Genomic DNA, 15,169 nt, shown 5'->3' on the forward strand with positions numbered 1-15,169 from the left:
CTCCTGCATATATGTCAAATCAGGGAGTCCGACAGTAAATCAGGGAATATTTGACTCTGGACTCCCATTAATTTCGCACCCTGAAATAGTAATAGTATAACGCTTAATACTAATGGTTTGATTAATTCAGTTCTAGGCAGTATAATAGTATGTGAGTCACTGAGTGAAATATTTGCATCGGTATATTTCATAATCTGGCAGCAATTTGTCAAGTCAAGAGTTAAGACTCGATCAAGCTCAAGCCCACTGCACTGGCACAGCCCCCAACTCGACAACCACAGCACTGGCAATAATATTGCCAATATGAATATACATATATACAACGTGTACTACAATACTGTACACTTTACATAATACACTTGTTAAGCTTATTAAACAAGACAAGAGGGCGTGTATGGAAAGTGTTGTTGATTGTAATAGGGCATGAATCCGGAATTATGATATTAGCGTCAGCAATTAAACTAGAAATTACTTGAATTGGGTAAAATGAGTTACAACTTATGAATACAATCATTACACAGGCAAATTACTCTGTTTTTATTTGGCATACACTTTTTTATAATTGATGTTCATTTGTCATTTTATGCTGACAGGTGATACTGACAATGGCAGATAGGCCACTCACAAGCGATCGTGGACCGAAGTTTACAGAGTTGAATGATTTGGTTTCACAAAAGGTAGCGTTTGAAAAAATTAACTAATGATATTGACTAATTGACAGTATGTTAATTATTGATTACTGCATAGTGACCTAATCGTGGTAAGTTTTATAGAAATAATGCTTCACTCATTGGGGGTTTATCAATTTTAGGCAGGAGGGAAAATCCTGTTTGCTACAGATGATTGGTTTGCTGTTGCTGAAAATCTCCTGAAGGTAGGTGTACTATTCAATTCATAATTGACCTCATATTATATTTTAAGAAAGCTATTGAGACAAATGGTGAATATGGCGTGTACATGTACAACATGAATCTATCTCTAACCTAATTGCGTGGCTCTTAAATTTAAAGTTAGTGTGTGTGTGTGTGCGTGCGCGGACGTGCGTTTGTGCGTGCGTGTATATATAAAATATGAATATTATAATAGAATTTATATATTTTTGAAATCTGTATACTGCGCATCTTATTATATCATTATGTGCTGAGAAAATAACTGTCAGCCGCGTAACATCTGCACCTGTCTCATCAGAGTCGCCCGTCATCATCGCACGAGGTGCTTATATCCTCAGGTGGAGCCAGCCGCGTTCGACAAAGACGCCTTCACGAGCTACGGCAAGCTGATGGACGGCTGGGAGACGCGGCGGAAGCGCAAGGAAGGCCACGACTGGTGCGTCGTGCGGCTGGCGATGCCCGGGGTGATTCACGGCGTCGAGGTGGACACGTCGTTCTTCACGGGAAACCACGCTCCCCGCGTCTCGCTGCAGGCCGCGCGACTCACGTCGCAGGACGGTGAGAGTTTATTCGTTCTTTGTTCGTTCTTCGTTTGTTCTTTGTTCGTTCTTCGTTTGACATGGGGGGAAAACGCGCGTCTCACATCGCGGGTGAGCGTTCGTTTGTTCTTAATTCTTTCTTCGTTCCACAAGGGGGGGCGCCTCATGTCGCGGGATGATGAGCATTTGTTTGTTCTTAATTCTTTCTTCGTACGACACGGGGGCAGGGAGGAGGTGCGATTCATGTCGCGGGACGGTGAGCGTTTGTTCGTCCTTCACGCAATCTTCGTACGACACTGGGAGGCAGACGCGCGCCTCATGTCACAGGGGCAGTGAGAGTTCGTTTGTTCTTCGTTCGACACCTTTTAAGTGTCCTCTGTGTTTCTTTTCCCACGGTACTGCACATTACAGCAGTCCCGAAAATTGCGTGATCGTTTTACGTAGGTTTCGTTTCACGCGGTCCGATTTCGTTTTGCTCTAACGTGATACTATAATTGTTGCCTGATACCGACAGAGGCCATTATACCTCGGAGGGTCAGCAAGATGGGAAGCGAGGCATCGGCTGCAAACATGAAGAAAGTGGCGGCGTTGAAGTCGGAGGTGAGTGGTTATTGTCAATGAGTTGGTCCCTCATGCAGGCATGTGACTCTGTATCACGTTCTAATCACAGCCCACAAAACCAGCCAACTGACTGATGTTTCGTATGACAGTGCGCGATTCGCATTCCAGCTGATAAAGCGATTCGGGGATGGAGGGAGGCACACGTTTAGGATTTTCGCCTAACGTTTCGTCTGTCGTCCTCACCCCCTGCATTTTCCACGACTTGTGTTGACGCGTGTGTAACGGAATCAACTCGCGACCTTGCCAGCATGCCTCAGACTGACCACACGTCAGTGCTTTAATACTATTGGTCAATAATAATCACGTGAGTGTATGACGCGATAACGAATACCTTACAATACGTTTACGAGATTATTCTGTGACGAGCGTGGGCGCAGTGTATGTCGCTATGCTGTATACCCGCCGTGGAATTCGTTGTCTTGCGTAGAACTCATTGTCTTGCATAGAACTCATTGTCTGCTGCTGTGCATCTGCTTGCAGGAGTGGCAGACGATTCTACCGATGACCGCCACGGGACCGGGATACAGCAACACGTGTCGCAACTACTACCGAGTGCAGAGTAGAGACAGATGGACCCATCTGAGGTTCAACATTTATCCAGGCGAGTTAATATTGACGTAACTTCCGACCCATCTTAGATTCTGCGATTATCTAGGCAAGTTACTATCGACGTAAGTTATGACTTGGTTGAGATTCAAGATTTATCCAGGCGAGTTGATATCCACTTATCTTATGCTCCATTTTAGATTCTGCAATTATCTAGGCAAGTTACTATCGACGTAAGTTATGACTTGGTTGAGATTCAACATATATCCAGGCGAGTTAAAATCATCGACTAATCTTATGACCCGTCTTAGATTCAGCAATTATCTTGGCAAGTTACTATCGGTGTAACTTTGATATCGTCTTAGGTTCAGTATTTATTCAAGTGAGTTTGGATGGACGTATCGTGCGTTGCTTGATCGGTTGTTTCACAGAGAAGGGAAGCTGTAGCAGGTCGATGTGACGTCAGGAATTGTGCGAACCTGCTTTGTCTCGTTTTTCAGATGGAGGTGTGGCGAGGCTTCGTGTGTACGGCCAAGTGATTCCTGATTGGTCAAAACTTCCAGCGAACATGGTGGGTCGTCGTAGCGTAGTTACTGTGGTCATTTTAGTTTTACAAGTTATTTCAAAACTGGTACTGCCCATGTATTCTGAATTGTTTTTGTTTGTTGACTTTATATATTTAACCAATAAAACTGGTCCTGTACTGATATTGTTAGATAGTTGTGTTCTTTCTTTGTAGCGGCAATACAAAACGAAAAAAACACGTTTTAACAGTTTATTTTTTTGATTTTTTGCAAAAAAACACTGTTTTACTCCAACCCTGGAAAAAACATGTGTCTATATACTCTGTATGTTATTACATGTGCTTTCATCTCTTCGTAGCTGATGGACCTGGTTGCGATGGAGAGTGGAGGCGTGTGCGTGGGCTACAGCAATGTTCATTACGGACACGCTCGCAATCTCATCGGCAAGGGTCGCTCGTCTGTCATGTCCGATGGTTGGGAGACCGCGCGCAAGGTGAGCGGGATTACTGCAGCAGTGACGGTTTACCACCCCGTGTCGACACTCGTGTCACCACCAAGAGTATTTGTTATACCACTACCATCATCATCACGACTAACCCACTTGTTCCTCTTCCTGTGTTGACAGCCATTAGTACCTGTACCAGGGGGGGGAAAAAAAGTGTGTGGGAAAAATAGCTCTCGTCGAAAATTTTACGGGAGCTATTTTGAGCCTTACGGGAGCGATTTCGGAGGTTTGAAGAGCGAATCGCTCGTCGCTCCCGTGTATTTTTTACCCTGACCTGTACCACCATCATTGTAGTCACTGCCAGCATCTTCATCATCACTAACTCAGATGTTCCTCTCCCACACCTCACCCCAGCACTGGCAATACCGGACCACCACCACAGCCAATTTGACCACCACCATCACGACCATGACATCTACGAACGCATCTAATCCCTTGTTTAAAATCTCTTTCGTTGCAATTTCTGTTCGCAATTAAGCATATACGTGTATTATCACATATGTGTATTACAGCGTTAAAAAGCGCACTTTACGCAGAATGTTTAAGCATGTAACGAAATGATTGTGTACGGCTGTGCGATTTTTCGTAGATCGACAGACCCGCCATCTTGGAGTCCGACCTTCGGGGAGTCCTGAAGGTCCCGGGCAACGAGTGGGCCACGTTTAGGCTGGGTCACCCTGGAACTATCCTCAAGGCAAGTTACATCGACGTTGAGACGCGTGGCTGTTCATACGGTCAGGGACCATCTCTTTGTTGAACTAGCCATCTGAGAAAGATAACCACACCCTTCCTTGAATATTGCTGCTAGGTCCGTCAGGCTTGTTGAGTTTATACGTGTTTATATTTGACATGCATGCCAGTTTGTCCATTTTTTATCACTGTTGCTAAGCAGTATATTTAGAATGCTCCTTGGACAATTCTGATTGGCTAGAGTTACCTGTCGATGACTCCAGATGGATGTGTCGATACCGTGGCACAACAGCATTATGAGAGCGTTATGCGCCTGGGATTTTTTTAATTAATTAACTAATTAATCATATAATCTAATGCGAGAATTTTTTATGATCCACTTCTACTAACGTGGATTTCGCTCACGTTCTCCAGGTTGTGATTGACACAAACCTCTTTAAAGGAAACTTCCCCGACTCATGCAAGGTTGAAGGTTAGTGCGCGACCTTGGTGGCAGTTCTACTTCCCATCGGGAGGTGGAATGTTGAGGTTTGATTACGTTATAGACTAATGAGTATCCCCATTTGCATAATCCTTGCTTAGGCATGGTGAGGAGCTTGCATACTAACGTTCTCACCTTTATCAATGTACCATCGTTAAATAATTAATTAAATAATAAATAGAATATGGGGTTGAAGAGGCATTCACCATATTATTTATGATTATTATTATTCTTTATTATTATCATTCTTTATACGATACTGCATTCAGCCCATTGGGTTTTCCCTCTGTGTTTCTAGCTTGCAATATAGGCATGGATGAAGAATCGGAAGCTATGGAAAAGTTTGGGCCACCTCAATGGAAACTACTGCTCCCAACTGTGAAGGTTAGCATAATAGCTTTTCATTAGCTTTTGACAAAAATGAAGAATGAAAAATAGGAAGGATTATGATGAGCATGGTTGGATATATAAGATCATTAATCTTGTTCGCTGCCTTATCTTAATATCTGCAATAATAAATATGAATCATAGTAATAATTCACAAATAAATTGTACACGTACTTCCAATTTACCGCCATACTTGCATTTCTAGAAATTGTGCTCAGAAGTAAAATGATGTTAAATGGATCAATTTTCCTCCATAGGTTAAACTGCATTAAGATGGTTGGCTTCTGACTAGGTTTTTGTTCACCTAAATACAAGGCACTAAAATAGAATTGAACATCATGTAAACACAAAACAAACGCAAATTATTGTTGTTGTCACATTGTTTGTTGTTGTTGTTGGCGTTAAGTGCGGTCGTGGATGTATTTTCGATGACGCGTCGGTGATCAAAATCGATGTTCTCTTGTTTTACTCGGCCGCCGGCAGCTATCGGCCGACAGGCTCCACCACTTCGATGCTCCCGACGTGAAGATGTGTGGCGTGGTGTCGCACGTCCGCCTCACGATGGCACCAGATGGCGGCATAAGCAGGATGCGTCTGTTCGGTCTCCGTCGCAACAAGGCCAACCTCTGATTTGAAGCGGAAAAAAATGGCGTCCGGCCGGCCCCCCGCTGGTGAATTTATGCAGCTAACTGTGTACGCAATCGTGCTTAAAATTGCGCGTGTGACTTACTGACACGAACATCTAATGGTTGTTCTAATTCTAACGATTGTGTTGGGGGTGTTTTACGAACATTCACTTTACAGAATTATGTTAATTGCTGATGTAACCATTTGACGTGTATCAGAGTCAAGTTATTAATGAGAGTGAGGTATGTATGAGAGTGGCACTGCAATCTTTATGAGGAGTGAATTAATTAATGCAGATGTTGATTGATAGAAATAATATTTTTATAATTAATGGCTAAAACGAACTGTGATATGTACCAACACTATTATGAAATTGTTAATCATATTCTGTTTATTTTTTAATAATACGTACATAGTGTATGTGTGGGCGTTCGTGCGTGCGTGCGTGTGTGCGTGCGTGTGTGTGCGTGCGTCCGTTCGTGCGTGCGTGCGTGTGTGCGTGTGGGTGGGCATTTGAGGTGTGCTGGTTTTAGAAATGCTCCTAGTTAGAGCAATGAATCTAAGGAGTAGGGCATCTATTACAACGTGCATTTAAGGTTTAAGTGCATGCAAGATACTGAAATAAATATGTATGTAAATGACTAAACAACTGTTGTTAGTATATACAATATAAGGGGTGAAACTACCATCTTGTTCATCTTCAAATATTCGAATACTTGTTCTTTCTGCTGGCGTACAAAAAATAGTTAAGGAAATTAATATTATTATAATATTATATATATTATATATATCAATTTCTCACGTGGCTCGGCCCACTTGTTTTACGGCTACCAGTCTCTCTATCCTGCGTGGTGTGCGCCTTTACTGTTTCTATCCACGAAGGTGTGCAGGCCACAGCAACTGACTATAGCATCTAATTAACAACCTAGATCTTTTTACATCCCAATGCATAGTTACAGATCACGACTTAGCGTCTACCCCTCTGGTGTCTCTGCCTTACACACACACATACACACACATACACAACGCAACGCACTCCACAACATTACATCACGCTACACTACACATACCACACGCCGCACACACACTTATATTCACACACATACACACTATATCGCACGCACACATCCATGACACCACGTGACTACACCGCCACGATCACCCAATACACAATTCGCACGCACACCACACCAACTACACACGCAACCCTGCGACACACAGCTCACGACTACATCACCACATACACACGCACGCACACCACACACCTTAGTGACCGGAGGCCAGAAATTTCTAACGCGCGGTGCTGGCAAGATTTCGCCCTCACCATATTGTTGCACAAGCTTCTGCACCGCTCCTCAACTTTTTTTCTAACTTTCCTCTAGAGTTGTAAGATTGCTGTTTTAGCTGAAAAATCTAATGGGCATTGCCAAAGCGCATTCTCACCATGTTAATTGCTGCCCGGCGTGTGTCCTGTGCCGATCGTGTCGTGTGGTTTTATTTCTGCCCCTCGAGTGGCGGAATCATGTTCTGGGCGCTATGCCCCGCAATCGCTAACCTGGTTGAGACCTGAATAGCTGTGACAATCGCGTCCATCCATGGGCCGTAGTGGCCGCCATATGGCCAGCACGGACTCGGCCGGGCACTATTTCGTGAATTGTTTTTTTTGCAGGAAACCCAAGGAGATCGAAACCCCGGTGCCGCGCCACTCACCCCAACATTTATGGTTATGGTCTATTCGTAGCCACTGCAATGGATCAAATCAATTCGCTGGCCGGGCCTCTGGCAACTACTACTCATACTGAATAAATGACCTCCGGGGGCGTTCTTTGGAACTAATGTTTGCTTGAATGTTGCGTATTGCTCATGCGAACATTGTGCCTCACAGCTGCTTCGAAATATCGCGGGGGTCTCCGGAATCTAGGATTATCGTTGAATTTCAATGCTATGACACTAGGACCACGTTTAAAGGACGGGGGTCTCCGGAACTCGTGGCTCCACGCTGCGTCCTGCTCCTCGACCCGCTTCACGTCCCCTCCGGAAACAGTCGATTTTTTTACCCTCTTAACTAAACTACCTCATTGTGACTGTCAGCCACCTTGAACCAATAATAATCTAATTGTTGTATTATGTCAGAATGAGGCAAAAAACATGACCTCGGAGAAGAGACCCCTGCGAACGCACGCCACCACGCACGCACGGCACTACACACACACACCACACACCACATCACACACACACACACACACACACAACACACACGTTGCATGCATGCCTTGACGGCCCGGCTTCAACGTATTCTGAAGTACGATGCACTGGAACGGAAATATTAAAAACTAGGGTCTCCGGAATGACAAAATTGTAAGATCTGCATGGTAACTAAACTTAATGCTCTGGAACGAGATATTATTAAAAATGCGATGCACTGGAACGGAAGTTTAGGGTTAGGGTTGAAAATGGGGGTCTCTCCCGCGGCACATACCTACCATGCAATATATATGGAGTTCCCCCCTCCGACCCAGCACGACCCAGTTAAGGCTCAACAATGCAATGGTCATGCATGTGCACCGAGACATGTTAGACAAGGTAGATGAACAGGATGTAATTTCAGAATTTGTAAGTTGCCATCCAAGCAGAAAAAATAAAATTGGAATAATAAAAAAATAAAATGACAAGTTATCTGACTGGACCGCCTGGTATTACTATTAATACTGATCAATTAGAGGTGTTATATCAGTGCTCTAAGATTTTGAATGTGTATTTAATATGACAATGTGCCTATTGAAATTCAAACTTCAAAACATACAGATGTACATAGTGAAAGTATAAATGCAGATTGAAAATAGGCGTATTTTTCATAATTATGTACTGATAGTATATAAAATTTTGTAAATAATCTTTTATTAGTTATCATACTCATAATATATATTTTAGATACTTTAGTCAAAACATCAGCTTTAGCTACATTCCTCTTTGAAATTTACAAATTGACCTTTTAAAATGATCAGAATTGGTTGCTTTCAACATAGCCTGAAGATGCAGAAAATGCCATTTCCAGGCTCTACATTTAAAAAAATGTTGGGGGAGTACCCCCAGCTCCCCCCGCATCAGCTACATATTTCTGTAGTGGCACTTTTTGGAAGGCCACTACGGCCCTGTCCTTCGAGTGCACGGTGCTCTAGCGCTTGTCAGCCCATCTAGCCTTGTGCCGAAAAAACACACCTCTTATCATTTACCACGAAAATGAATTTAGTTGTCATTTTAAACAAAGCACGTACGGGAGAGCAGGTAGTACGAGACGCCTACCGCACTTTGAGACTAGCTCGAACAATGCAGACGAGAATTTGCAGCGGCTGGCCGTCACGATGAGCCGGCGGAATCGTCTTGTCGTTCGGCTTGCCACTGATCGAATCGCTGTTATACTCGGCTTGGTTTGCAATCAAACGCTAACACGCACACACGCACGCACACACGCACACACACACACACACGCACACACGCACACACACGGCGCTGCTAGCGCCACACACATGCACACATCACGCGCGCGCCGGCACGCCGCACATTACAACACAACGGCCGCTGCCCGCCACCAAAACACACATACACACACGGATCAATACAACACACACAACACACACACACACACACACACACACAAAACAACACACGACAACACACACACAACACACACACACACACACACACAGACGAGCAGAGAGCAGATGAGAACTGAGAGAGAGAGAAAACTGACGTAGATGAGAGACGAGAGAGATGAGAGAAAAAAAGAGAAGAAGAGAGGACAAAAGAGAGTAAGAGACGCTAATTAACAACCAAATATAGTAGCACGCAGCACCTGAGTGATCACACTCAATCCCGTCTTGCGAACTCGAATTACAACACCGCGTGCTTCGCCATCAATATGTTCATTCAGGCAATCAAATTTACTGAGAACAAGCTCAAAGACTCCCGGAGCGCACGTCGCATGCGAGACTGTCACCGTCACGCATATGTCCTACCGCCTCGGTCGCGCCAGGGACGAAATGTCCACGTCCGCGACCGCCAGAGATTCACCGTCGGCGCGAAGATGTCGTTGCGGGCGCAGTGCTCACCCGGTCGCGCGCAAGCACTGTCCGTGGCCGCCAGATGCTCGCACGTCGCCCCCGCGACCGAGTCGTCAGGCGGCGGCAGCATGTCTTCGCGGCGGAAAGATGTACACCTGTCGGCTGAGACGACTGTCGTCGGCCGCCCAGACTGGCTTCCGAGTCGTCGGGCGAGGACTGTCGCACGTCGTCCCGTACGGAATCGACAGCATCGAACAGCAGAGGAGGCTAACATTTGACGCGCGCGCTGGCGGCCCGTGCCGGCCGCGCTCCGCCTCCTCGTCCGGAGCCGTCTCAGCGACAGAGATCGATTCATCCTGCTACATCGTGTCGTCGTCCTCCGCTCTCTCTCACGCTATACATGCTCGAACGACTATACGTCTCACAGCAACACCGAATCACGAACGCATCGGCATAGGAAACGCCATCACAGGAAGCCTGCACCTTCATTGCATGGCCAGTGGCGTCCGTACCATACTCCTGCCAATGGGTTGGGTGTACTTATGAATGGGTGGGGTGTACTTATTGCCCTGGTGGGTGTAACTTAATTGTAATGGTCTGTGCGGTGTACTTCATGATGGGTGTGTACTTATTGATGGGTTGGGTGTACTTATTGAATGCGGTGCTGCGGTTTTACTTATTGAATGGGTGGGTCTTACTATATGAATGGCTGTGGGCTGTACGTATTGCCTGGACGTGAGTTTACTTATTGATGCAGCGTGGGGTGTACTTATTAGCATGGAGTGGGTGTACTTATTGATGGGTGGGTGTACTTATTGATGGGTGGGTGTACTTATTGATGGGTGGGTGTACTTATTGATGGGTGGGTGTACTTATGCATGCGGTGGGTTTACTTATTGATGGGTGGGTGTACGTATGCTGGGATGGGCTTTACTTTATTGATGGCCGTGGGGGTGTACCGTATTGCCTGGTCACGTTGGGTGTACTTATTAATGGATGGGTGTACATATGTCATGCGGTTGGGGGTACTTACTTGATATGGGTGGTGTACTTATTGCATTGGGTGGGGCTGCACTTATGCTGGTGTGGGTGTACTTATTTGACTGGAGGTGGCGCTGCATAGCAAATACATTAGGGGTGGGGGGGCCTACGTATAGGCCTACGTAAGATGCTATGTTATTTCTCATGGAGTGGGTGTACGCGCGCTACTACTGCCTATACGCCGCCGCTCGGTTCGATCGCGTTTACGTTTCATATTAGTTCGTTAGGGTTTGTGCTGTTTGGAAACCTGAAAATTTTATTTTATTGCAAGTAGAAGTGATATCTCCTATGTCGATATTATATAGTATATATGGTTGTGATATGGGCCATGAAATTCTGAGATTCTTTCTGCACTCGCCCCAGAGGGCCTGGTAAATAGCAGTTTCTTACCAGCACCTCCCCATAATTTACAGCCCTCACAATTTTTGCTTTGCCTGTTGCAAACCAGATCCGTGAATGGATGGTCCGTACAGCTGTTTGCTCAATCGTCCATGTTTCACGCTTGCATTCTCGAATTTCAAATTTGTAAAATTTGTTGATAAATTATGGACCGTGTATCCATTAAGTATGTTATATAACAGAATGTAGCGCTGTTTGCTCCATTACATGCTATCAAATACAAAATGTAGCCCTACTCGCTAACACTGCGCTGAAACACCTGGCCTTCGCGAAGGCCGCCAAAAAAGAGGTTACATGTTTTGCCAAATATTTACTGCCGTCACAAATAAATTTAGCCGGCATATGCAGGTTGGGCCGAATGCTAATCCTTCAGCGCCCTGTATATTATATTATGAGGGTACGGATTTCTGCCGCGCGCCCATGTGTATGCTATATATAATATATAATGCGGCGTGGTGTCTCTCTCTGTCTCTCTTGTATGTGTGACGAGAGTGTGTGTGTGGCTCGCTGTGCCTAGTGTGCGTGCTGTGCGAATGCGTGCGGTGCGCTGCGTGCTGTCTGCGTGCGTGCGTGGTGTGGTGTGCTTGATGTGTGTGTGTTGTAGTGTGTACTGCGGTGGCGTAGGGTGCGTCGCGTGCGCGCCGTGTGTTGAATGTGTGTGTGTGTTGTGACTGTGATGTGTGTGAACAATGTGTGTGCCTGTGTGAAACCCCGATACCTCGTGCGTCGCCGTGCGGGCTGTGTGGCGTCGTGGTGTGTGTGTGTGTGTGTGTGTGTGTGTGTGTGTATCTGTGTGTGTTTGTGTATGTGTGTATCTTCTGCATTATCTGCGGATGCCTTCCCATCGATTTTAATCGCGTTTAGCTGCATTTTTTGGGAGTTCGTCATATATATATATTTACATCAATCATATTTTATTACGTGCGCGTGTGACTCCTCCAATGAGGTTGCTTCCGCGATATGTACCAGGTTTGACCAGAGCCATGCACGTTGACAGTCTGGTTTGACTGTTGTCTTAGTCCGAGCTCTGTGGTAGAGACTCTCATATTGAGTACCAGCAGAGTACGTATAGTACGTATATCATATGATATACGTACTCTGGCACCAGGAAAACCTATGGTGTAACCTCAGCGCTCTCTTTGTTTTAGGTTCATTTAGCGTGCGCCTAGCGGAAGAATACGGCACTAGGAGAATTGTCGCTCTCGGGGCAATTCTGGCGACACTGGGCATGGCTTTCAGTTATCGGGCCCTCGAGCTACATCTGTTGTTCGCCACCTATTCACTGCTTACGGGTAAGACGTGGTATATATATGTGCATATGTGCGCGCGCGCATGTGTATGTATATATATATATATATATATGTGTGGTGGGGGGGTCTCTCTCTCTCTCTATATATATATATATATATATGTATGTGTGTGTGTGTGTGTGTGTGTGTGTGTGTGTGTGTGTGTGTGTGTGTGTGTGTGTGTGTGTCGCGCGCTCTGTGTGTGTGGTGTGTTGTGTTGTGTGTGTCTCTTTGGTTCTTTCTTCGTTTCCTCTTCGGTTCCTCTTCGGTTCCTCTTTGGTTCCCTCTTCGTTTCCTCTTCGTTTCCTCTTCGGTTCCTCTTTGGTTTCCTCTTCGTTTCCTCTTCGGTTCCTGTTCGGTTCCTCTTCGGTTTCCTCTTCGGTTTCCTCTTCGTTTACCCAACATTTACACGCAGGGGATTTCTAATTCGCCCGCCGACGTTGCAGGTCTCGGAATGGGGATGGTAATGACACCTAGCGTTGTCCTCGTCGGCCAATATTTCGACGAGCGGCGCCCCCTGGCGACCATCATAGCATCTCTGGGCGTGCCTATCGGCGGAATCTGCGCTCCGATTCTAACGGTGCAACTAATCGAGACGTATACCTGGCAGGGGGCGCTGTTGATCATGGGCGGCATATCGCTGAATATGGTCGTCGCCGCAATGCTGTTCCGCCCTCTACCGGCGCAGAAACAAACGACGACCGCAGGCGCCAGAAGGACGACCGGAGGCGCCAAAAAGAAGACCGCCGCGCTGACGAAACACCAACGCGGCACGCTGGCACTGCACGTGGCCGCCATCTTATGCTTAGCGGGAGCCAATAGCAGTGTGTTCATGATGAACGTGAAATACGGCGTCGAGCTGGGAATTCCGATAGACTCCGTGTCAAAGTTGCTCGCCATCACGCACATCACTAGCACTCTGACTCGTTTAGCAGTCGCCCTGCTCTCGACGAAACCCTGGTTCGATCGCTGCATCGCCTACGCGGCCGCCGTCTTTGCAAATGGCGTCGTCTGTCTCGTGTACTACTTCGCTACGGCGCATGCGCTGTTCCCGGTCGTGCTGTTCGCGTTTGGACTCGGACACGGCGTGTCTCAGTCGCTGATGTCGGCAATCAACGTGGATCTGTACGGAATGAGGAATCTTCTACTCACCGAGGGGGTCATCAACTGCAGTAACGGACTCTCCACAGTCGTCGTCCCCACGATCACCGGTACGTGGGGACTAATGCACGCGCATGAAACACTCGCTCTCTCTCGCTCTCTCTCTATCTCTCTCTCTCTCTCTCTCTCTCTCTCTAATTATTTATTTATCTATTATTATGTATGTATGTATTATCTTCTGTATGTACAGTATATGTAAGTACGTACTGGTACCGTATGTTATGTAATTATGTATGTATGTATAGCTGGTGTGTGCTGTGTGCGTGTGTGCGCCGTAGCGTGCGTGCGTGCGTGCGTGCGTGCGCGATGTGTCGAGCGTGCGGCGTGCGTGCGTGCGTAGCGTGCGTGCGTGCCGTGCGCCGTGACGTGGCGCCCCGCGTGCGCGCGTACCGTGCGCTGTAGTCGGTGTTGTGTAACACTTCTCATCTCACTTTCGCCTCACCTCTCTCTCTAGAGTCTCTCTCCTCTCTATCTATGTGCGTCTCCTCCTCCCTCCCTCCCTCCCTCCTCCCTCGCTCCCCTCCTCCCTCCCTCCCTCGTCCCTCCCTCACTCGTCTCCCGTCCCTCTCTCTATGTAGTCGCTATGTGTGTGTCGATAGTCGACTGGTGTTGGGTGTGATGTGTGGGGTGTGTGTGTGGTGTGTGTTGTGTCGGTGTGTGTGAGAGAGAAGTGTGGTGTGGTGTGCTGTGTGTGTAACCCTCTCTCCCTTTCCCCTCACCTCTCTCTCTCTGAGTCTCTCTCTCTCTCTATGTGTGCGTCTCCTTCCCCCCTCACCTCTCTGAGTCTCTCTCTCTCTCTCTCTCTCTCTCTCTCTCTTTCTCTATGTGTGTGTGTCTCCCTCCCTCCCTCCCTCCTCACCTCTCTCTCTCTCTATGCTTTCTTGCCCCTCCACGTCCCAAATAGCTACGGCCCTTAGGGAATCGCTAAGCATTTATCCATATATATATATATATATGGCTACATAAATGTAATATTTAACTATGCGTAGTATGTAATATTTCTAATATGCGTAATATCAGGCGCTTATAAATGGCCATTTATAAGCTCCTGGTAATATACATGTCTTTCTCTGTATGCACAGGCATCTTGGCGGATTATTTTGGAGACACCAGAACGCCGTTTCTCTTCAATGCGGCCATCACGTTTAGCGGAGCTTCTCTGTTTGTCTGCGTGCTGCTCCGGCACCGTTGCCAGACGAACAAGAGACGGCGCCGCGTGGCGGAGAAGAAGCTACCGTCTACTTGTAGCAGATGATGGCGAGGGTAGCGCGCGAGAACGCGCACGCACACACTATAGACTGAATAGTTTCCAAGCGTCATCCTTCGAGTGCAGGGTGCTCTAGCGCTTGTCAGCCAATCTAGCCTTGTGCCGAAAAAAAACACACCTCTTATCATTTACCACGAAAAT

At 46.6% G+C, this 15,169-nt stretch overlaps 2 protein-coding genes across 2 annotated transcripts in view; both read left to right on the plus strand.

Moving 5' to 3' along the window:
• LOC106812554 (allantoicase-like) overlaps positions 1 to 6,496 on the plus strand; it is a 10,135-nt gene extending 3,639 nt beyond the window's left edge. Inside the window, exons 2-12 of the mRNA XM_014816452.1 lie at positions 594 to 677; positions 812 to 874; positions 1,229 to 1,448; positions 1,944 to 2,029; positions 2,531 to 2,651; positions 3,097 to 3,167; positions 3,479 to 3,613; positions 4,215 to 4,319; positions 4,730 to 4,787; positions 5,095 to 5,180; positions 5,667 to 6,496. Coding sequence (XP_014671938.1) covers positions 606 to 677; positions 812 to 874; positions 1,229 to 1,448; positions 1,944 to 2,029; positions 2,531 to 2,651; positions 3,097 to 3,167; positions 3,479 to 3,613; positions 4,215 to 4,319; positions 4,730 to 4,787; positions 5,095 to 5,180; positions 5,667 to 5,813 — 1,164 coding nt within the window. The 5' untranslated portion in view covers positions 594 to 605 and the 3' untranslated portion in view covers positions 5,814 to 6,496. The remainder of the gene's footprint in view (positions 1 to 593; positions 678 to 811; positions 875 to 1,228; positions 1,449 to 1,943; positions 2,030 to 2,530; positions 2,652 to 3,096; positions 3,168 to 3,478; positions 3,614 to 4,214; positions 4,320 to 4,729; positions 4,788 to 5,094; positions 5,181 to 5,666) is intronic.
• Positions 6,497 to 9,850: 3,354 nt separating this feature from the next.
• LOC106812551 (monocarboxylate transporter 12-B-like) lies at positions 9,851 to 15,016 on the plus strand. Its single transcript, XM_014816448.1, has 4 exons — positions 9,851 to 10,379; positions 12,460 to 12,603; positions 13,047 to 13,811; positions 14,844 to 15,016. The coding sequence occupies exons 1-4, from the start codon at positions 9,851 to 9,853 to the stop codon at positions 15,014 to 15,016; spliced, it is 1,611 nt and encodes a 536-aa protein (XP_014671934.1).
• The last annotated feature ends 153 nt before the right edge of the window (positions 15,017 to 15,169 follow it).

This window comes from Priapulus caudatus, unplaced genomic scaffold, assembly GCF_000485595.1.
Source record: "Priapulus caudatus unplaced genomic scaffold, Priapulus_caudatus-5.0.1 Scaffold660, whole genome shotgun sequence".
In the NCBI taxonomy this organism is placed as follows: Eukaryota; Metazoa; Priapulida; class Priapulimorpha; order Priapulimorphida; family Priapulidae; genus Priapulus; species Priapulus caudatus.